Genomic DNA, 23069 nt, shown 5'->3' with positions numbered 1-23069 from the left:
CCGATGTGGGATTTGATCCCGGGTCTCCAGGATCGCGCCCTGGGCCAAAGGCAGGCGCCAAACCCCTGCGCCACCCAGGGATCCCATAAATAGATCTTTAAAGAAAAAAGAAATGATTATAGAGAACAGGTTAGGTATGAAAGGCAAAAAAAGAGTCAATATATTCACAGCTGATGTTCCAGAAAAGTGAACACACCAAACAAAACCAGAAAGATTTTCAAAGGTCTGACAGACGAAAACTTTCCTGAAATAAAGTCTTAACCTATACATCTAAAGGACACACACTGTCCTAGGAAATTCTAATTCACATGCTGGTGAAGTCATTAGACTTCCAAGAAAAACTTCAAGGATAAAAAAAAAAAAAAAAAACAAAAAAAACTTCAAGGATAAAGAAAGTACCAAAATGGCATTAAGGTAGAAAAGGAATGAGGAAAATAAATTAGACTCATGATTTCTACAAATTAAATGCCAGCAGAGAATGGAACAAAGCTCTAAATAACCGTGGTTACTGAACAAGACATAAATTTATTAGTCACAATAAAAATGCACCTAACAACACGGAAAAGCAGAGAGGACGGTGGGAGGAAGTGTCAGTGTGCAGATGTCCTTGTCATCACAGCCGGAGCTAAGGACAACACAGGACTGACACTCAAGTGCAATTTAGAGAATATGATGACTCCAACCTCCTTCACTTTCACCTCAATTTCTTTTTCTTCTGCTCAAGTAAATTTCAGTTTAAAGCATTTAGATTAATAACAGCATTTAGAGCACATGCCATTTCCCAACCCCCCACCGCACACCTCATGTTTGTTTGTCTTTGCATGTCTAGAATAATAGTTACCAACTATAAAGCTCATGAGGATGTTTCTGGGCAGAATTTGTTGGGGGTATTTTTTATGTACTACTTTTTTTTATATTGCTTCAATTCTTTTATGAAAAAAAATTATTACTCCAAAAATGAGTGAATAAACTAATCGTCTATGCAAGACAAAGGTATTTCCTTTTATTTTTTCTTGCCAAATTGTCAAAACGAATTAAACCTACCCATTGCTTGCTTGATGGAATCAATAAATATTCACAGAAATGGACAGGATTTGTTTTTTCAAGCATATACCTAATTATTACAAAATGATTAAAGTAAAATAACACTGCTATAGACTGTCTCTCCCCAAATTGTATATGTTGAAAGCTAATGACCACAGCTGAAACTAATATAACACCATATATTAACTACACAGGGAATTAAATAAATAATAAAATTAAAATAAAGAAAACAGATCCTCAGTGTGATGGTATTAGGAGGTGGGGCCTCTGAGTGGTGATTAGGTATTGAAGGTGGAGCCCTCATGAATGGGATTATCATCCTTATAAAAACCCAGACTCCTGGCTGGCTCAGGACTCTTGATCGTGGGGTCATGAGTTTAAGCCCCAGGTTGGCATGGAGCCTACTTAAAAATAGGAAACAAATTAAAATTAAAAGGGGGGGGTGCTCCACAGACCTCACCCACCACTTTGGTCATGCGAGCCTGAGCAAGAAGACTGCTGATTATGAACCAGAAAGTAAGCCCTCACCAGAATCTGCCAGCCCATGACTTCCCAGCCTCCAGAACTATGAGAAGTAGATTTCTGTTGTTCATAAGCCAGTGTATTGAATTCCATCACAGCAGCCTACATACATTAAGACAGATTCTCATTCGGGATCCCTGGGTGGCGCAGCGGTTTGGCGCCTGCCTTTGGCCCAGGGCGCGATCCTGGAGACCCGGGATCGAATCCCACATCGGGCTCCCACTGCATGGAGCCTGCTTCTTCCTCTGCCTGTGTCTCTGCCTCTCTCTCTCTCTCTGTGTGTGACTATCATAAATAAATAAAAATTAAAAAAAAAAAAAAAAAAAAAAAAGACAGATTCTCATTCAAGTTCAGAGACGCTGCAAGATTGCAGATTACTATCAATCAGGATTAAATTCAACCAAAACTTCTAATGACAATGACTCCTCAGAATTCTCTCTCCATTTCATAAATAATATTAATAAAACTATTGTTCGCTTTTCACATTTTTAAATGGAAGTATCTGAATCGTCTACTAAAAAAATTTAAATGCACGAAGTTCTTACTAAAGGGAATTTACTTAATAATCACCCATGACAGTGGTACAGCTAAATGACAGCCATATTCCCTTTAGAGTAAGACCAAGGGTATCTAGCTTCAACGCCTTCTTTTTTTTTAACTTTTTTTTTTAAGATTTTATTGATTAAAAAAAAAAGGATTTTATTTATTTATTTGAGAGAAAGAAAGCAAAGTGAAAGAGCATGAGCATGGGCAGAGGGGGCAGAGGTAGTGGGAGAAGCAGGTTCCTCACCCAGCAGGGAGCCCGATGATGTGGGGCTCCATCCCACAACCCTGAGACCATGACCTGAGCTGAAGAGAGACTCTTTTTTTTTTTAATATTTTATTTATTTATTCATGAGAGACACAGAGAGAGAGAGAGGCAGAGACACAGGCAGAGGGAGAAGCAGGCGCCATGCAAGAAGCCCGACGTGGGACTCGATCCTGGGTCTCCAGAATCACGCCCTGGGCTGAAGGCTGCACTAAACTGCCAAGCCACCGGGGCTGCCCTGAAGAGAGACTCTTAACTGACTGAGCCACCCAAGCGCCCTGCTTCTACACCTTCATCATTTTCCTAATCTGTAGGAAAATAAGGAAGAAACACCTCAAGTCAAATAGGATATATTAGAAATATAGATAAAAGAAATGTTTTAAAAGAAAACCAAGAAGAGGGAGCGCCTGGGTGGCTCAGTCAGTTAAGCCTCCAACTCTTGATTTCGGCTCAGGTCAGGATCTCAGGGTCATGGGATCAAGAGCACCAGGCTCTGAGTTCAGCGCAAAGCCCACTGGAGATTTTCTCTCTCTTCCTCTTCCTCTTCACCTACCCCTGTTCGCACCCTCTCTAAATGAATAAAATCTCTTAAATAATTTTAAAAAATAAAAGAAAACCAAGAAAAATATCAGTTTTTCAGAAGCTAGAATAAGGAAGACCACTATCAAATTTATATGTAATTTAAGCATAAGTTTTTTTCTCAATATTTAAAAATAGACAAAGTACCGAAATCTTCCCAAATTTCCAAAAAGAGACACTTACAAACTCAGAATTATTCGTTAGCATTTGAACCAATATCCCATTAATATACTTGTTTTTTTTTTAATTTCCCTGACAAACCATTTTTTGTATTACCAGACTATTTCAATATGTACTGATTACAATGTGTTGGTGTGATGTTTTGCTTTGTTTTCATTAAAGGAAATAGAGACCATTCTTAATACATAAGAAGCAGACAGCCAGAGAATGCAGAGTCCAGAGGGCTGGGTTGGTGAGGGGGTTGGGGTGTATTCCAGGGAAAGGAAAACAATAAAAAAGCAAAAAAGCAACTCATTACCTGCTGAGCTGTAGCATCCTGTTGGACATAAGCTACCTGCCCTGGGTCTGTAAACAGAGTCTAGACAAAAAAACAAAAACAAAAACAAAAACAAAAAAAAAAAAACAACAACAGAAACAACCTATCAATACATCTTTAGACGGCTTGCCTATACATGAAAAATTATCCTACTGCTAAGCACCAATTCTTGACAGACTTAATTCCCACATAGCTAGTAATAATCCTTCATTAATAAAGAAGATATAGTATTCTTACTTTTAATCAAAGCCTTTCATTTAGATGGTTCCAAAGAGATTGATAAGTTAACCATCTCAACTGGCTAACATACTTGACAATTTTACTCTTAAGCAAAATCTCTCTTGAGGTTGAAATGTTACAGCTAATTAAAATGTATGTCACAAAAGCGTACGAGACATGGCATGAACAGGGTGCATATGTTCACACATAACACTGTATCACAGTAGACTCGCAATTAGGTGAAAATGGATGGAGACATCAGACAGACAGAAGACTAGTACATGCACAAGGATATCTTTCAAATATGAATGCATGCTTATTATCAAAAAAGAAGTAGAAGGGAAATAAACTGAATTTAATGTTCCATAGATTCATTCCTGGATAGTCAGTAAAATCATAATTGTTAAAAGTTCTCATTATAAACACATAATAATTTGGGCCATGATACAGCAAAACTAATTAGAGAAGGAAAATCTTCAAAACTATTTTAGCCAGGGCACCACAGAATATCACTAAGCCAGAAAAATATTCTTTCTTCTAATTTGCCCAGGGCTTTAGCAAAGCCAGGGGAATAAGAACTATGTTTAAGTTTTGATTCCAGAGGTACACGTAAGAGAATTTCAGCCAGTTGTATGATTTCTTTGACTTGCTATTTAAAAATTATCACAAGTGGGACACCTGGGTGGCTCAGGGGTTGAGCATCTGCCTTTGGCTCAGGGCATGATCCTGGGGTCCTGGGATCAAGTCACATATCGGGCTCCCTGCAGGGAGCCTGCTTCTCCCTCTACCTGTGTTTCTGCCTCTCTCTCTGTGTCTCTCATGAATAAATAAATAAAGTATTTAAAATAATAATAATAAATAAAAAATTATCACAAGTGTCAGAAGAGCATGTAACTCTTGCTCTTGGGGCTGTGAGTCTGAGCCCCACACATTGGGTATAGAGATGACTCAAATAAAATAAATAAACCTTAAAAATTATCATAAGTCAGACATTTAGTAACAGTCATAAACTAAAGCTGCCTATAGGACATTCTTTACATAAACCATCTGACCTTATGTTATTTTTTTTTACCTTATTTTAATATAGTTAGGGAATTCAAATGAAGCAGAGACATACTAAGAGTAGCATCGGACAACTTGGTGATTTCATCTTTATAGAGATTTGAAAGTTATTAGTAAAGTAGGCCCCACTTCTTGGGAGTGATTTGAGCCTCTTAATTAAATAAATATTGCATGAGGGCAAATTTTTATTACCAAGATTCTACTATAAAAGTATGGAATTTATTTTTTTTAATATTTTTAAAAGTGCTCTGTACATTCTAAAGGGCTAACATACAAACTAATATTTATATATATGTGTCATGCATTTGGCAACTAACACTCCAAGTCAGGGAGAGAAAAATAAAGTTGTTCTAATTGCACTGTTCTCACCTTTGCTTCTATTAGAGTCCTACAAATCAGTAAATGATCAATTAGTAGCAGTTCATAAGTGAGTAGTAGGACTTTCTGCTTATACATTTAGCTGAAATAATTTGTATGTTTTCACTGACCCACCTGTGATGAATCTATACAGAACTACATGCCATTTTTGAGATGGTTCTTGATACATAAGAAAAGTAACAAGTTGATAATCTAGTCAAGGATCACTGGGACAAGAAATCCTAGGAGGCTAGTGCTCTGACACCTTTTTGCATTTAATTTAAATAAATAAAGCATGTCTGCCTCTGCCAGGTTGGTGATAAGCTCCTGAAGAGCACACATCTTTTCTGCATCATAGCTCGCATCACCAGCACCTAGTGCAGTAGCTGGCAGAGAGTAAACGTAAGTCCTTGGGGAGTTGACCAATTAACAAACAAACTGTAAGCAACAATCCTTCACGTGCCTGTGCGGCTTCCACAGGATGGATGTACACCAGTGTATGCTCAGGACCATCCACTGACGTGTAGGAGGCACCATCTGCTGTGTACACCACCTGCTGGGGCGGACGAACCTGGTCATCGGTGTAGACAATCTGAGCCACAGTTCCAGCGTCGGGAACAAAGTGTACCTGGGGCAAAAAGCAGCAAGTGTGTAGCAAGTGTCCTTGTAGCACAAAACCAATCTCACAAAGACATGGGGTTGACTAAGCACAGTACATGATTGAGTTTCTAAAATATCCCCCAAAGAAAGGAGAATGAGAACTGACATGTTTTCGTCTATGCTGTTAGTGACTTGGGAGACAGGATCCAAGGACCTTGTCACTGATTTACTACTTAGTAAGTATTAGGCAACCAATACCAATTCCGCTTTGCCTCAAATGTCTAAGGCAGGCATCTCTTTGGGGGGGTCATGAGGAGCACTTAGCTAATCCTGGAAACGTGACTGAAGATTCCTGGTTGACAGTATTACCAAAATACGAAACACAAATTATCCTGTAATGTAAAACAAATGTCAACTCAAAAGCCGATTGCTCTCAACATGTCATAAATATTCCGCTTTATAACTCACGGTGCCTTCCAGCAGACACATTAAAACAAGGTCACTTTCTTTCCTACGTGTTTTTTTCACACTCAGAGGCTGGACTGGAGGCCTGTCAGTGACCATATGCTGAGCCAATGAATGTTGCAAAACTCTTCCTTGCCAGCAAGCTAAAGATGCAGAAAATCCTAACCAAGTACTTTTAAGGGGTTTCAGAAAACTATTTCAGTTGTCACCAGGGTAAATAATTTTCTACTTACCAAGAACTAAACCTGAAACTGAATTCTATAAAATGCTTTCTGAGTAGTCAGCTTTGGAGGTTTGAATTCTTGAGGCCAGAGCTTGGCATGCAGCCTGACGCCTGATATTGAAGGTATGGAAGCAGATGGCCAAAGCACACATTTGGGAGAGAAATAATTTATGTGCTGATACTGAAGTTAGGTTGGAATCTTTACTCTTATACCATCTTGGCTTCAGACCTAACTTTTTTTTTTATTTCAGTGTTCTCCAGCAGAGAGTAGTAGATTCCAAAGATGACATGAGTGAATTTAATCCCCAGGAAGAAACCTGGGAACCAAATGCAATCAGACCATCACAGAAGTAAAACAAACTTCCACTTCTATACAAGTGATTAGTCCAACTGCTACACAAATTTGATTTGTCCATGAAGATACAGTTTGTTTATTGCAAGAATAAGACTTAAAACAATTGGCACAGCTTTCAGTGCGACAAGACAATTTTGGGACTTTAGATTTGTTCATTAACATCAAAATCTGGTCTCTATCACTCAGTATTTTGCTAAATCAGAGCTCCTGGCTAGGAAAAAGAAATAACTGGGAAGAAGGAGAGCAATGAGCTCTGCTGTTTACTCTCCGGTTACCTACAAAATGGTGACTCTGTTTTTGAATGGACTACATTTTCACTTATAAACAAAATACAGGGCAGCCTGGGTGGCTCAGCGGTTTAGCACTGCCTTCAGCCCAGGGCCTGATTCTGGAGACCCGGGATCGAGTCCCATGTCAGGCTCCCTGCATGGAGCCTGCTTCTTCCTCCGCCTGTGTCTCTGCCTCTCTGTCTCTGTTTCTTATGAGTAAATAAATAAAAAAATCTTTAAAAAATAAAAAATAAACAAAATACACCAAAATACATAGCTATGTGAGAGTCGTCTTCAAAATGCTTTCTATGAGAATCAGAATAGCATTTCTCAGTTATTCTGCTGGAAGCATCACTAGAACATTTTTTTCAAGTATTCAGATTCAGACTTTAAATCATACTAGAAAATTTATTTAATTCATTGTAATATCTGCTGTATTTCTTAAGTAAAATGTGTATACTTAAGTGTTTGAGTGTTAACTTCCTGACTTCGATAGTGATACTAACATTATGTAAGTTAATGAAAACCTAAATTAAAATTGCATGTTTATTACAATGCTGAAAAGTTAAGTTTTATACTTTGGCCACACATGGCTCCATAGGACTGCTGATTATTCCCAAAATTCAATTCCACACCAAAAAAGCAGACATTTGCCTTTGTTAAGATGAGTCCAAAGAACATGCAGCTGGTTATGATCGCAGCCCAAAAGGCAGTGATCATCCATTACAGCAGCATTTGGAGAAGTGACGGCCTCCAGAGCGACTGACTCAGTGGGACAACTTTCAATTAGACCTTTACATTCTGAATTTGAGAGGAAAAGAAAAGGCCACTCTATAGACATATTCTGTGCTTCATGACGCACGAAGAATCAGAACCCTACACTAGGTAACACGAAAAAAACACCCGGGAGTTGGAGGTTTTCAGCATCAAGAACATAAAATAAAACGGGGCAGGGAAACAAATCAAGACACTAAGGTGCAGAAACGGCAGAGGAGCCCGTGGGTGGCGGCTGAGCCCCTCCTGAAGCGCAGTGGCCTGGACTGATGGAGCACTCCAAGGGCTCAGACACTCCCAGCTCCTTCTGCGCAAGTCCTGCGAGTCCGCTCCCTCATTACTGCAGAGAAGCAGCGATTTCTTTAACTGTCAGCAAACTGTACCCAACCGGAAAACTCCTACCCACACCATGCTGGGAGGGCCACTCTTCACCTGTGCCGCGCTCTCTTCATGGTCTGCAGACGGAGGCCACACGTGTGAGCTTTCGTCCTTGGGGTCCATCCTCCCCCTGCTGCACAGCTCCACGTCCAGGGCACCTAGAGCAGCACGGCGTGGAGGACGGTCATCTGTCTCCCACGCGCGTGTTCATGAAGCACAGAAAGACCCCTCTGCACCGTGCCTGAAACGAGAGAGAAAGGGAACCAAGTCTTTAGGTGGATGAATACATTTTAATAAATTTCCACCACAAGGAGGAAAAAAAAAAAAAAAGAAGAAAAGCTTTGTAAAAGATAACACAGCTGGACAAAAAAAGGTGAAATGGAGAAATTGTTTGTAACGATAACACAATGTATTGCACGCTCGCTTATGTTCTAGACACTCAACAGGTGGGTGTCACCCTCACTAAAAACACTGAAGGTCTGGGGCGCCTGGCCGGCTCAGTCTGTAGAGCACATGACTCTTGATCTCAGGGTCATGAGTTCGAGCCCTATGTTGGGGATAGAGTTTACTTAAAAAGTAAAGAAATGAATGAATAAATACTGAAGGTCAACAAGATGGAATAAAATAGGAAAAAAGATGCTGCAGGTAGATCTCTGAGTTTTGCTGATGAGGAGAAGGAGGGTCCTGGAGGGTGAATGCAGGTGAGTGATGGGTTGGCACCCACGCCTGACTGGCACAGCCCCAGCCCAGCTATCCCCTGCACACATGCTCAGACACAGACTTCCCATACCACCTACTCAAAATGAACAGCAGAATAAAACAAGGGGGAAATGACAGGCAGAGGAGACTGAGTTTTCTGGGCCACAATCTGGTGAATACAAATGTAGACTCTGTTTCCCATTTGGCCAATGCAGGATTGATAATGAGCAAATCACAAGCCTTACTTAAACATCCACATGCACGAAATCTATACCTTGAAACATTATTCTTTTCCAAAATGGGTGTTTTAAGGAAATCAATCTTCCGTTTTGATGATAAAACACTGACATGTTAAGAGTCATGTGAGAGGGGCACATGGGTGCTCAATCAGTTAAGTCTCCCTTCGGCTCAGGTCATGATCCCAGGGTCCCCGGATTGAGCCCCACATTGGGCTCCCTGCTCCACGGGGGGCCTGTTTCTCCCTCACCCTCTGCCTGCTGCTCCCCCTACTTGTGCTTTCTCTGTGTATGTGTGTCAAATGAATGAATAAAATATTTTTTTTTAAATTGCTTCAGGTTAAACCAAAATAACTCAAAAAAAAAAAAAAAGGAGCCGCGTGATATTTGCTGCTTAATAGGGCAGCTGCACCTGACATACCTCCTCTTGCCATCCCGTTATAGCGGCGTGCATAAACAGGAAAGGTGAGACAGCTCACAACACCATTACACCAGAGGTGAGGAAGACCACTGGCCCAGATCCAGTCAGAATTCTCCCCATTATTAATGGAAACAAGCAAAGAAGCATGTTCTTAGACTGCACATGCTCCAATTTCTGAACCAGAATAAGACTCAAAGAAGAAAGAAAGAAAACACTGGAGGGGCTCCTGGGTGGTGCAGTCGGTTAAGTGACCAACTCTTGGTTTCAGCTCAGGTCGTGATCTCAGGGTTGTGGCATCAAGCCCCACGCTGGGCTCAGTGCTCAGTGTGGAGTCTGCTCAGAATTCTCTCTCCCCTCTCCTCTTTCCCTCTGCCCCTTCCCCTCTCTAAAATAAATAAATAAAATATTTAAAAAAAAAAAAAAAACAAAAAGGAAAAGAAAAGACTGGAATATCCCATGTCCGGGCCTTACTCTGGAATACAGGAACTGCCACATCGCAACTGCCTGGGAGCCTCTTCTGAGCCACTGAGGAGCCTGTTCCTGCTTTTCTTCAGGATTGTCATTCCTTACCCCCACCCAAAACCAACCCCCCCTCCAACCCACACACACATATTCACCCTGCATACACCCTACCTTTCTCCTCTCCATCAGAGGCTGCTGGAAACAATGCCCACATCTATCAATGGGTGATGCATAGACAAAGAGGTATGCAGGAGCTTTCTGGATAAATGGAAATGTAGACCTTGTATCCAGAATGAGGTTGTGGTTACACAGGGAATACATGTATCAAAAGTCATCAACTTAAAATATGTGTAAATTAGGGGTGCCTGGGTGCCTCAGTCTGTTGAGCAGCCCACTTTCGATTTCAGCTCAGGTCGCAATCTCAGGGTCCTGGGATCTCAGCTTAGGTCATGATCTCAGGGTCCTAGGATGGAGCCCAGGTCAGGATTCTGTGCTCAATGGGGAGTCTGCTTGAGATTCTCTCGCCCTCACTCTTTGTCCCTCCCCCAACTTGTGCATGCACACACATGCACTCTCTCTAAAATAAATAAATATTTTAAAAATTAACTAATTAATTATGTGTAAATTATACCCTAACGAAGTTGATTTTTTTTAAAAAGCATACCTTCCTTATATAAGAGTACTATTAAGCATTTTTTAAAAGATATTCAGGGTGAGCTGTATAATATGTGAATTATACATCAACAGAGCTGTTATTTTTTGGGAGGAATAAATATATTAAGAAATCTAGGAATAAATGTCACCAAAAATATAAAGCTCTACATAAAGAAAACCACAAAATTATACAAGAGGATATAAAAGGGACGGCCTGGATGGTTGAGTGTCTGCCTTTGGCTCAGGGTGTGATCCTGGGGTCCTGGGATCGAGTCCTGCATCAGGCTCCCCACAGGGAGCCTGCTTCTCCCTCTGCCTGTGTCTCTGCCTCTCTCTCTGTTTCTCATCAATAAATAAATAATAAAAAAAAAGAGGATGTAAAATGCCCAACATTACAAAATCACAGAATTTTCCATATAGGAAGCAGTTTTTTAACTTTTGAAATAGTTTGACAGAGTAACTGCAAAGTGGTAGAAAGAATACTTGTATTTCTTCAAATTTACCAAATGTTAACATTCTACCTTTGTCTTTCTCTCTCCCTCTTTTGCTATTTGAGAGTAAGTTGCAGACACATGCTATTTTCTTACTAAATTCTTAAAACCTATTTCCTAAAAACAGGACTTTTTCTCACGGTACTACTACCAAAACCAGGAAGTTAGAATGAAACAGTGTCATTACCTAATTTGCGGACCATTTTTCATATTTTGGCATTTGTTTAATTAATGTACTTCATAGAGAAAGAAACAACTGTTTTTTCTGGCCCTAGATCTAATCTGGCATTTTACACAGTGCATCCAGTTGTCGTGTCCTCCCATCCTCTCCAATCTGGAACAGTCTCCTAGTCTTTCTTAGTCATCCATGACCTTGAGATTTTTTAAATACACAGGCCATTTATCTTTCAGACTATTCCTCAATTTGAATTTGTCTGATGTTCCTTCATGGTTAGATTTGGGATATGTATTTTTAGCAGGAATACCACAAAAGGGATGTTGTATCCTTCCTACACAGGAATTTGAGATTGTTTTTTCAACTTGATTCAATGATTGCATAAAATACTCAAGTGCACGCTATGCCAGGTGCTGGGGATGGGGCAAGGACCAAGGCAGGCTCATCCCACACACTCGGGAAACATGTACAGCCCTGAGTCCCCTTCTGTATTTGTTTTCATTTCTAGGAAGGCACTTATGATTTCAATTTCAAATTTGGAAGGCACAAAAGGTATGCAGTGGACAATCTCCCTAACTGGAATCCCTTAACCAACCTTCAGAAGCAACCTATATTATTTCCAGTCTATGGAAATAGACTAGTCCACAGGTATGTTATGAATATATAACCAAAAATACAGGGACATGTGGCTGGCTCAGTTGGTAGAGCATGCGACTCTTAATCCTTGGGTCGTGAGTCCATGCTGGGCGTAGAACTTGCACACATGCTTGCACACATATATACAAACATAAATACAGCTTCTCCCACCACAGAGGGCAGCATACTATTGATTCTACACAAAGTAACATCTCTTCTAAGTCATTTTGTTTATCCTACAAAACACCATACCTTCTACATAACTCCATATTTATATAATCATTTCCTCATACTTTATCACAACTGCATCATTTCATGGTATAATATATCCTGATTTATTTAATCAACCTCCTGTTGACAAACACTGAGGCTACTTCTAATCTTTCACTATTGCAAGCAACACTGTGATGAATAACTTGGGTGTTGCTTTACATTTGTTAGCATCTTGAATTCTTTTGAAGTCTCTGAGGGAAGATGTTGAATCTTTAGCAGCTGTCTGGCTGGCAAGCCATTACTATTCTCAAATTCCAGCAGTGGCACCCACCTCCCTGCGCCTGGTGCATGAGGGCCCAGGGGACACATGGGGAAAAGTGCTCTGAGCTGCAGAGAGGCAGCAGTCAGTACGAGAGCACAGTGCTTAGAGCTTGGGCTCTGGACCTGGATTTGGGTAGCAATTATGAAATATAACTGACCTTGCACAAAACACAGATGTTCTCTAAGTTCCTGTTCCTTCTCTATAAATGGGGATCATAAGGTTATTGAGAGAATGACATGAAATAATGCATGTGAGGTGCTTAGTACGTTGCCTGCTATATAACAAACACATATTAGCTTTTTAAAAAGTGTATTCAATCACACTGCATTTTTCTGTCAAATTATCTGGCTCTCCATCTCAACTGTAAGTTCCTACAGGCCAAGGAATGTGTGTGTTCCTGAGAGTAACTCTAGATCTGGCATATGGCATACTCGATAATTTGTATGCAATGTTTAAAAAGCTATCACAGCATGCCATGGGAAAAGAGGACCCCTAATCCCAACTGGGTGCTCAGGGATGACCTCAGAGGAGGGCATTTGAAGGAAGGACAGGAGCAAGTAAGCAGAAACAGGAAGGAACAGGATGTTTACCCCAGACTGAAATACCCTGTTCCTAATCTTTCCCAAATAAGGAAGTAGACATCACATAACATAAAATACCAATAAACTATATAAGATAAGGACAAAGAGAAGAAGAATGGAAATAACTACTCAGTAGATGTGGAGCAAAAACAACAGAACAGTTCATCTACACATAGGAAAGGTTGCATGTAACATTGAGCAATAAGGATGTGAGATACTGCCCATGGTCCCAGTTCTTAATAATTTTAGAATATCATTAGCAAATAAAGAAACCCAAGATGGTGAAGATTCTTTAATTCGGAAAGTGTCTGGAATCCAAAGCAGTGCCACAGAATATCCTCTTTGTAGTTCTTGTTCTTTAAGATATTGTGATAAAACCTATTGAGTTTCTCAACCTATCAAACTACTTCAAACACCCGTGTGACATTCTGTAATTATTTATTATTTAATAAATTGCTCAGGAAAACTCAATTCTAAGGGGTGCCTGGCTGATTCAGTCAGTAGAGCATGTGACTCTTGATCTCGGGGTTGTGGGTTCAAGCCCCACAATGGATGTAGAAATTACTTAAAATCTTAAAAAAAAAAAAAAAAAAAAAACAGGTGCGTGTGTGGCACAGTAGGTTAAGCCTCTGACTCTTGTTATCACCTCTGGGCATGATCTCAGGGTCATGACAGGGAGCCCCACATCAAGCTGAGTTCAGCAGGGAATCTGCTCTCTCCTTCTCCCTCAATCCCTACCCCCACTTGTGCTCTTTTTCTCTAAAATAAATAAATCTTAAAAAAAAAAACTAAGTTCTAGACATGACTCCACTACTAAATAAGTCATTTTTTAAAAGATTTTTATTTTTATTTTTATTTCTAGTGAGAGAGCAAACACAAGCGGGAGGGGCAGAGGAAAAGGGAGAGAGAATCCCAAGCACTCCGTGCTGAGCTTAATCTCACACCACCTGAGCCAAAACCAAGAGATGGAAGCTTGACTGAGCCACCCAGGTGCCCACCGCTTTACACTCTTATTTAAAAATGGGGACACTGATGCTGGAGGATATAAAGTGATTTACTTAGGGGTGCCTGGGTGGTGCAGTTGGTTAAGTGCCCAACTCTTGATTTCAGCTCAGGTCGTGATCTCAGGATTGTGAGATTGAGCCCTGCATGTAGCTCTGCTAAGTGCAGGGTCTGCTTGGATTCTCTCCCTCCCCTGCTGTCCTCTCTATGCTCTCTCTCTCTCTCTCTCTCTCTCTCAGATAAATAAATAAAATCTTTTTAAAAGGGGGAAGGGGGGTGTAAAGTGGTTTCTAAAGCCTAATCCTGCCTTAAGCTTAGAGGGAAAGCTGCAGAGTGTAGAAGAAAATCTGCAGAATCTCAGTTGAACATCCTAGCTGCCAGACTGGCTCATCAGCTCACTAGTACATAACTTTGGCCACATCACTTGTTTATTCTCTGAGTCCTAAATATCATCATATGGAAAATGGAGACATTCATTACCTCCTAGAGGGGCACCTGGGTGGCTCAGTGGTTGAACGTCTGCCTTCGGCTCAGGGCATGACCCCAGGGTCCTGGGATCAAGTCACACCTTGGGCTCCCTGCAGGAAGCCTGCTTCTCCCTCTGCCTGTGTCTCTCCCTCTCTCTCTGTGTCTCTCATGAATAAATACATAAAATCTTTTTTTTAAAAATTACCTCCTAGATTACTGTGAGGGTTCCATGATACATGGGGAAAATTCCAGGCACAAGATTCTAGTGCTCAAATATGTCAACTTTTATATTTACAGATGAACTGTATGAGCTTCAGAGTTTTCAAAACATTTCGTATCTTTTTTAAAACCTAGCAGTTGGGCAGCCCAGGTGGCTCAGCGGTTTGGCACCACCTTCAGCCCAGGGTGTGATCCTGGGGTCCCGGGATCGAGTCCCACATCGGGCTCCCCACAGGGAGCCTGCTTCTCCCTCTGCCTATGTCTCTGCCTCTGCATGTGTGTGTGTGTGTCTCATGAATAAATAAATAAAATCTTTTAAAAAATTAAAAATTAAAATAAATAAAACTTAGCAATTGATCAAACAACAAATGCCCTATATACAAACTTCCTTTAGGGTAAGGCTTATCAGATTTGTGTTCCCTTTTTTTATTTATTTCTAACTGCACAATGCATCAAGTCCTGTTGATGTGAATTTGCAGAAGGTGGGGAGGAAGAGTCCAGGGACAACCTAGTGTGTGCAACAGGCTGGTGCTGACAGACTCGGCTGGGGACGGATGTCCTTCCCCTCCTCACAAGGTTGCCTCTCCTAACACCTGAAAGAAATGATGAACCGCACACTCCACCTTGCCTGAAAATGGTCACCCATCTTCCCGGCTTTCCCCCCTTGTCTAAAATGCTATAAACTTCATTTCTAGAAAAGGAGGACATGACTGCACTTCCATCTTCTCTTGAGGGGCTTTATTGAACAGGTATTAAGTACTTAGTACATGCCAGGTACTGTTCTGGGTCCTTAAAAAACATCAGTGTATCAAAAACAAAAACAAAATCCAAAAAGATCCTTGCTTCCTTGAAGCTTCTCGCCTATTTTTCTTTTCTTGAATAATGCTGTAGACTTGAAAGTATGAGCTTTAGAGTCAAAGAAATCGGGGCTCTACTCTCCCAATCCACCGCGCCTGGTAGATATGACGTCAGTAAGCCACACACGGATCCCCAGTCTCCTCGTCTGAAAATCCAAATGATCTGCCCAGCAAGGATGTTGTAGGAATTAACAATCTATATTTTGTCAAGTCTATGATGCTTTTTCTTTTTTCCCGCATCTTAACATTTCTGAACTAGGGATCTATTTTACAACCGTGGTGTCCTGCGGTCACTATCTCCACCGTGTCGGTCAGGATGTGGATGCCGCTGGCCGCTTGTTGTGACCTTGCTCACAGTCATTTATGGGCTCTGTCCTCGTTTCACTGAGTCGTGTGTGTTGTCCACACTGGACGCCCTGAGCCTAACTGTCACTTTAAATACCTTCAGAGATTATACTATGATTTGGCATTAAAACTGCAAGGGATGCAAATATCCATCACTGGGAAAATAACTTTAACAGCCAAAGGCCTGTAGGACCTGGATATGGAAGACAGTGAGAGGGATGAAGCTGCACTACGCACCATCATTTCTGAGATATGAGGAAAGACAAGCCTGCCACAGGTCGAGTGAAAAAACACCAGGATCAAAACTCCCAGGATGGTTCTAGCTGCCTGGAGGAGATTCCTGGAGATAGCGGTATGACCTCTTTTAAAAAGTACTGCATCACCAACACTATTTTTTTTTTAAGATTTATTTATTTGAGAAAGGGGGACCACAAGCAGGAGGAGCTGGAGAGGGAGAAGCAGGCTCCTTACTGAGCAGGGAGCCTCACATGGGCCTGGATCCCAGGACCCCAGGTTCATGACCTGGGTTGAAGACAGACACCTAACTGACTGAGCGACCCAGGCGCCCCAGGAAACACCGCACCACCACCACTCTTGGTGGCACAGAGATACGTCAATGACTTGGAGTCAAAAGTGATTCTGACGAGTCAGATAAAATCAGGGGAATACCTTAATCAATTTCTTTCACTTACATTTTCCTTTTTATGTGTGCATAAGAGTGACGTGATAAAAATCTATGTCTAAATAAATCTAAAAGAGCTCTTTCAATAAGTATATAATAAAAATTCTAAGTGGCAAAAGCATTTGTATCAGAGTTTAACTGGCAAGGCCTTCTCTTTTGTAACAATACATAAAGCAATTATGTATCTTACCACTAATGTCTCAGATTCAATAAAACATGGTAACAATTGGGATCACAGGGTGTAATGATGAACATTGAGAAATGGTAACAATTTTTCCCCTCACTTTGTGAACATCAGATACATAAAAAGGTGAGTGAAAACCCTGCTCCTGTGGAGCTCACTGTCTGGGTGGGGAGATGGACAGCCCACCTCCCAGCTCGCTCCAGGTGAGACCTGCATGAGAAGGGTGACAGTGCTGGAGAGTAAGGGGGAGGAAGAAGTTAAGATGAACCCCTGCTTTTCTAGCCAGTTCGCTATAAGGTTGGGTCTAAATATGTCAATGGAGTGTCCTAGTGCCCCCGGCCTCCCCAGATGCCTGCCTCCCTCCTAGTTCCTAGAGTGCCCATCCCGACGCCACGGCACCCCACCTCTCCTGAAGCCTTACCCCTCATCATCCACCGGCCTGGTTCCCACCAGCATTGGGCCTATAGTGCTAGATGAAGTCACTACTCTGAAGCCACCCAGCATTTAAAGTGGAGAAGCTCTCACTTCATCACCTGTACACAGAGGTGGAAGACAAGGCGCAGATCTGCCTTCACAGGTAGATGTGTAGCCGAGATAACAGGTTGAGCTATAAATAAAATTTCACTTAAAATGCTATTATATGGGGCACCTGGGTGGCTCATGGTTGAGTGTCTAACTCTGGTTTAGATCATGGTCCCAGGTTCTGGGATCAAGTGCTGCACTGGGCTTTCCGCAGGGAGCCTGCTTCTCCCTCTGCCTGTGTCTCTGCCTCTCTCTGTGTGTCTCTCATGGATAAATAAATAATCTTTAAAAAATAAAATGACATAAAATAAAATAAAATGCTATTATGCAGGGCACCTGGGTGGCTCAGTAGCTGAAGCGTCTGTCTTCAGCTCAGGTTATGATCCCAGGGTCCTGACCTTGAGCCCCCAATCCAGCTCGCTGCTCAGTGGGGAGCCTGCTTCTCCCTCTCCCTCCACCCCTCCCCACTGCTTGTGCTCAGGCACTCTCTCTCTCTCTCTCTCTCAAATAAATAAAATCTTTAAAAATAAAATAAAATGCTGTTACGCATAGTGATTAAATTCCACAGGACTACTGGTACATTGTTAAGACCTGGAAACATGAAGAATTCAACAGAGGTTTCTGTACTGGCCTGGCACCTTCTCTGCCTATTTATGCGGAAAGAGGTGTCCCACATTCCATATCGTGCACTTACAAATTAACTTTCCCAGCTCATTACAAACCGACTAATTATCATAAACTGCTGGCTCCTTCCCTAAAAGCCAACACTAGACACACCTAGAAAAGAAGCTAGAGTGAGGTCCACAGATTTGCAAAATGAACATAAAATGTGTAAGAAAGAGAGTGAAGAAAGTGGAGTCCCAGGCTGGGGAAGGGAGTTGTGGGTGGGCTGGGGAGCAAGAACAGAAGGCCAGTCACCCCAGAAGGGGAGGCCGAGGCAGAATGTTTCCAGAATGTTTCCCTTGCCCCAGCATTTCCCTGAGCTCGGGCGCCTGCATCCCGGCGATGCTGGGACAGGGCAGCCAGCCCAGGGCTGTGGCAGCAGAATCCTCCAGGTAGCAGATGAAGGCGGATGGGCCAGGATGGGAGTTCCTCTGGGGCCAGTGGGGTGCCACTGAACCCAGAGGCCCTCAGGCCTAATACACAAGCAACTTCTTATTTGCCCTGCACCTGATGGCTTGATCCACTGTCATTCTTTGAAAGAGTAGGAACAGCTATATGGTGACTTCTGCTGACCAAAGTAAAAAAAAGAGCATCCTTCAAAAATATTCATGTAGAACAGGAGCACTTAGAGGTGTGCTGCTGCCTGAGCTTGTTTCAAATTAATTTTGGGGGTTTTTTTGTTTGTTTGTTTGTTTGCTTGTTTGTTTTTAAGATTCTATTCGCTCATTCACAAGAGACACAGAGAGAGAGGCAGACACAGGCAGAGGGAGAAGCAGGCTCCTCACATGGGAGCCTGATGTGGGACTCTATCCCGGGATCCCAGGGTCACGACCTGAGCCAAAGGCAGACACTCAACCACTGAGCTACCCAGGCGTCCCTCAAATTAGTGACCATAAATACTACAGCTCCTGGAATAGGAATTGGGATTTGTCCTACTTATAGAGCAGCAGGCTTTGGAGTCAGACAGCCTGGCTTAAAATCTTGGATCTGCCACTTAGGGCTCTTAACAATTGGTTTACTCTCTCTGAACTCCACATTCTTCATCCAGAAGGACAAAGAATGAAGTATATTAGGTATTTAATAATAGATAACAATTGTAACTAATGTATAGGATATATAGACATCTTTGTCAAGAAATAGGAAACCCTTCTGAAGTCATATTTAAGACTAGATTCCACTTGAGAAATGAAAAAAAGTGATTTCACTCTATGTATAGTGAAAAAACATGTTCAGTAAGGGATTAAGTTATAAAAAGGGAGCAAGAAGATTATAGGGAATCCAATTCTATGACATGGAATAAAAGAATTTCAGAATAAGAAGAGAAATTCCTGGCCCAGGCTTCTCAAACACGTTTGGAAGATAGCCCTGGAAATCAATGTTCTTTGCTGGGTACCGTTAAATATTAATATATTTCACAATTAATACCACAGAATAATGATAGCTAATATTTATAAAGTATTTACTAAGCGGTAGGCATGTTCTAAGTACTTTACCATACACTGATTCATTTAATCCTCATAATAACCTATGAAGTAGGTATGTTATTACCTCCACTGTGTAGGGGAGGAGAAAGAGAGAGGTTAAAAGACTTGTCCAGGGAACGGAGCTAGCAAGAGCTAGTAAGTAAATAGCAGAGCTGCAACACGAGCCTGAGCAATCTGGCTGCTGAGCTCACGTGCTTGGCCACTATCCTACATTGCTTTTCATCCTATAATCTAAGAACACCTCACCTGGGTTATGATTCCAGCACAAATAAGTCCATTATATATGAGCTATATAAAAATCACATCTAACCCCACTATGCACTTTTTCCCAAAATTATCAAATTAAGCAGGACTAGATATTTCCTTTTTTTTTTTTTTATTTTGGCCACTTGTTCATTTGCCATCACTCAGCACGTTGGCTAAGACAATTGACAGCAATAGCAACAAAGGGTTAGTGACATCTCAGGTGGTAAAAACTCAAAATTAAGAAAATTCTATCCTCTATTTTTATTTATATGAGAGAACGCCTTGGTGTGGCTGTAGAACACAATCTGGGGGAGGAAGGATAGTTTGAGAACCACTCATCCAGAGCAACTTCTATTGTATAGATGACAAAGTCACAAGTCTGAGAGATAAGACGAATCGCTTCAAGTCACTCAAGTCATGGAGCAAATAGAGACAGCACAAAAACCAGAGCCTGCGACTTCGAGTGCTCTCACCCCTACACCACACCACCGGGTTGACAGAGGGAAGGATTTAGATGATGCTTTAAGCAGAGATTTCTTTCGCTGCCTAAAGCTGTTTGTCTCAGCTTTCCTTTTCTTTTTTTTTTTTTTTCTTTAAGTTTATTGCCCTTGACTTCCCAGCTAAACCATCCCAGTCAAGATAAGTGCAAGACAGAAAGCAATTTAGGCATGGATTACACTCCAAATGCTGATAATTAACATTGGTGGATACTCCTTTATGTATTTCCTTTAAAGTTGTTACACACTAGGGATGCCTGGGTGGCTCAGGTTGTGATCCTAGGGTCCTGGGATCGAGTCCCACTCGGGGTCCCTGCATGGAGCCTTCTTTGTCCTCTGCCTGTGTCTCTGCCTCTCTCTCTCTCTTTCTCTCTCTCTCTCTCTCTCTGTGTCTCTCATGAATAAATAAAATCTTTAAAAAAAAAAACTTAAAAAATACAATGAAATAGTTATGTTACCCACTCTATTTTGATTCTTGGGATAATAAAAAAAGTTTATTTACTAGTAATTTAATTGAAATAAAATAAACTTGGCTGAAATAAAAACGTACGGAACCATCTGTTAGGATGTCGGAGGTCAGTGATTAAACAAAGCTAGAAAACAAAACCGAATATATTAAGGAAAATCGGTTGCCTCTTTATAAAATAACTTCATCAAACTGCTTTTCAGTTTTACATCTATCATCTATATCTACAATTCAATTCTATATATCTTTTCAGTCCTTAAACTATAAGATTAAACGATTTTTTTTAATCATGGAATTGAAAAGAAACATAGATTTAAGGAGTATTAGATAAAAGGTAAATAAAGACTCCTGTGAAGATATAAGATGATGAAAAACGACTTTGGCTGTCTCCATTGTGACCTTAAACTTTCTAATTGGGTTCTTTCCAGCAAGTCTCCTGGGCCAGGCGAAGACCCCTGTGGGCACAGCACCCTGTTATGGCAACCGGAACCCCCCCACAAGCCATGAGATCTGCCCTGGGCCAGCAGGACCCCATGGGACTGACCCCAGGCAATGATTAGACCTGACCTTCACTTGCCCACCTGCATGTACCCACCCACCTTTGCCCCACATTTCCCTTATTTAATTAAACCTGAACTATTTTCAGCACTTTGGAGACAGTCTTTGAGATGCTAGCCCAAGGTCTTCCCTGAAATAAATTCTTTTTAGTTCCCCACCACTTGATTCTCTGCCTTTGGGTTTTGTCAGCAGCCAGCTGTGGAACCCGTCTGTCTGGGGCCCCGCAGAGCCAGGTGCTCTTGGACCCTGTGCACCGGCTACCCCTGGGACTTCTGGATATAAGCACTGGTTTCTAAACATTTTTAGAGTGGGGCGCCTGGGGGACTTAGTTGGTTAAGCGTCTGCCTTCTGCTCAGGTCATGATCCCAGGGTCTTGGGATTGAGCCTCACACTGGGCTCCCCGCTCTGCAGATCCTTCTCCCTCCCCACTCCCCCTGCTGCTCCCCCTGCTTGTGCCCCTCTCTCCTTCTCCTTTCCCTTCCCCTTCCCCTCCTCCTCCTCCTCCTTTCTCTCTCTCTCTCTCTCTCTCTCTCTCTCTCTCAAATAAAATCTTTAGGGCAGCCTGGGTAGCTCAGCGGTTTAACACCTGCCTTTGGCCCAGGGCGTGATCCTGGAGACCCAGGATCGAGCCCCACGTCAGACTCCCTGCATGGAGCCTGCTTCTTCCTCTGACTATGTCTCTGCCTCTCTCTCTGTGTCTCTCATGAATAAATAAAATCTTTAAAATATATAAAATAAAATCTTTAAAAAATAGTTTCTTAAAAAATAAATTAAAAAAAACATTTAGAACTTGGCAGGACAAGCATTTTTTTGTTTAACTCAACCTTGAACTACTACACCCCACTGCCCTTGAGCTAGGGAACTGCATTCAGGCAGTGAAGGTTCGGCCCAAAAGCTGGCGCCAGACCTGCGGTTTCCAATCCTGGCCCCTGTGGCTTCACTAACGGGGGACCTTGTACAAATTACCTACCGAACCTCTCTGTGGCTCAGCGTCACCAGGTATAACATGGAATGGGATGACAGTGGGATGTGCTTCGTACAGTGTAAAGAGGATCAAGTGAGCTAATATTTGCAAAATGCTTAGAATACTAGACGATGGTGAGCAGCTCAGATGTTAAATGAAAGAAATGATAATTAGGGCAAATTGTGAGCCATAAATCAAAAATGGTACAGTAAGAAGAAATTAACTAGAGGAAGGAGAGAAGGGAGTAAGGGAGGCCTGAAAGAAAGAAAAGAGAAAAGCCCTGAGGAAGCAGAAAACAAGAGTATTCCGGAGAGAACGTGAGCCGTGAGCCCGAGGAGAGGAGGCAGGAAGGCAAAGGCGTAAACAGAGCAGGGGGGATGTCTGAGCAAGAAATACCCAAACCAGCAAAGTAGGCAGGGAAGTGGGGTGGAGAAGGCGAGAAGAATGTCAGGGAGAAGGAAAGAACCTTCTCGTTCTGAGGGAATAGGTGAGAATCAGAAGTGAAAGCAGAACATGAGATTAAGGATTTTCTGAGATAAGAGAAACAGTTACAGTCGGGGTAGGGGGAGCAGAGGCGGGGGCGGGGGGCTCCCCCTTCTCCGACTACTAAGTAAAGTGGCCTTCAGAGAACAATCGGGAGCCTGATCCAGGCCCAGAACACTGCTCTGCGGAATGCCACGGGTGCCGGGGACACGGGCGAGACGCAGTGGGGTCTACACAGAGGGAAACCTGACTCGGCTTTAAAAGGGAAGGAAATTCTGACCGAAGCCACGAGGTGGATGAACCTTAGAAACACGAGGCGCGGTGCCATCAGCACAAAGGGCCCGGACGAGGCCCGCTAGCAGGCGGCCCCACGCAGGCCGAGCACAGG

The 23069-nt window shown here is 42.1% G+C and overlaps 1 protein-coding gene across 8 annotated transcripts in view; it reads right to left on the bottom strand.

Annotated features, from left to right (window-relative positions):
- Window positions 1–23069, bottom strand: part of PRDM10 (PR/SET domain 10) — a 96707-nt gene that overhangs the window by 54316 nt on the left and 19322 nt on the right. For 4 of the 8 annotated variants that reach the window (XM_038535637.1, XM_038535635.1, XM_038535642.1 and 1 more), the window contains exons 2-4: window positions 8206–8392; window positions 5551–5715; window positions 3432–3491 (exon numbers count right to left, since the gene is read on the bottom strand). In XM_038535637.1, coding sequence (XP_038391565.1) covers window positions 3432–3491; window positions 5551–5715; window positions 8206–8274 — 294 coding nt within the window. In that variant the 5' untranslated portion in view covers window positions 8275–8392. The remainder of the gene's footprint in view (window positions 1–3431; window positions 3492–5550; window positions 5716–8205; window positions 8393–23069) is intronic. The other 4 variants (XM_038535640.1, XM_038535641.1, XM_038535638.1 and 1 more) reach the window with 2 other exon arrangements.

The sequence above is a fragment of the Canis lupus genome, chromosome 5 (genome assembly GCF_011100685.1).
Source record: "Canis lupus familiaris isolate Mischka breed German Shepherd chromosome 5, alternate assembly UU_Cfam_GSD_1.0, whole genome shotgun sequence".
Taxonomy (NCBI): domain Eukaryota; kingdom Metazoa; phylum Chordata; class Mammalia; order Carnivora; family Canidae; genus Canis; species Canis lupus.
Note: the sequence above shows the minus strand (reverse complement) of the source record. Positions and strands in the feature narration are given on the sequence as shown.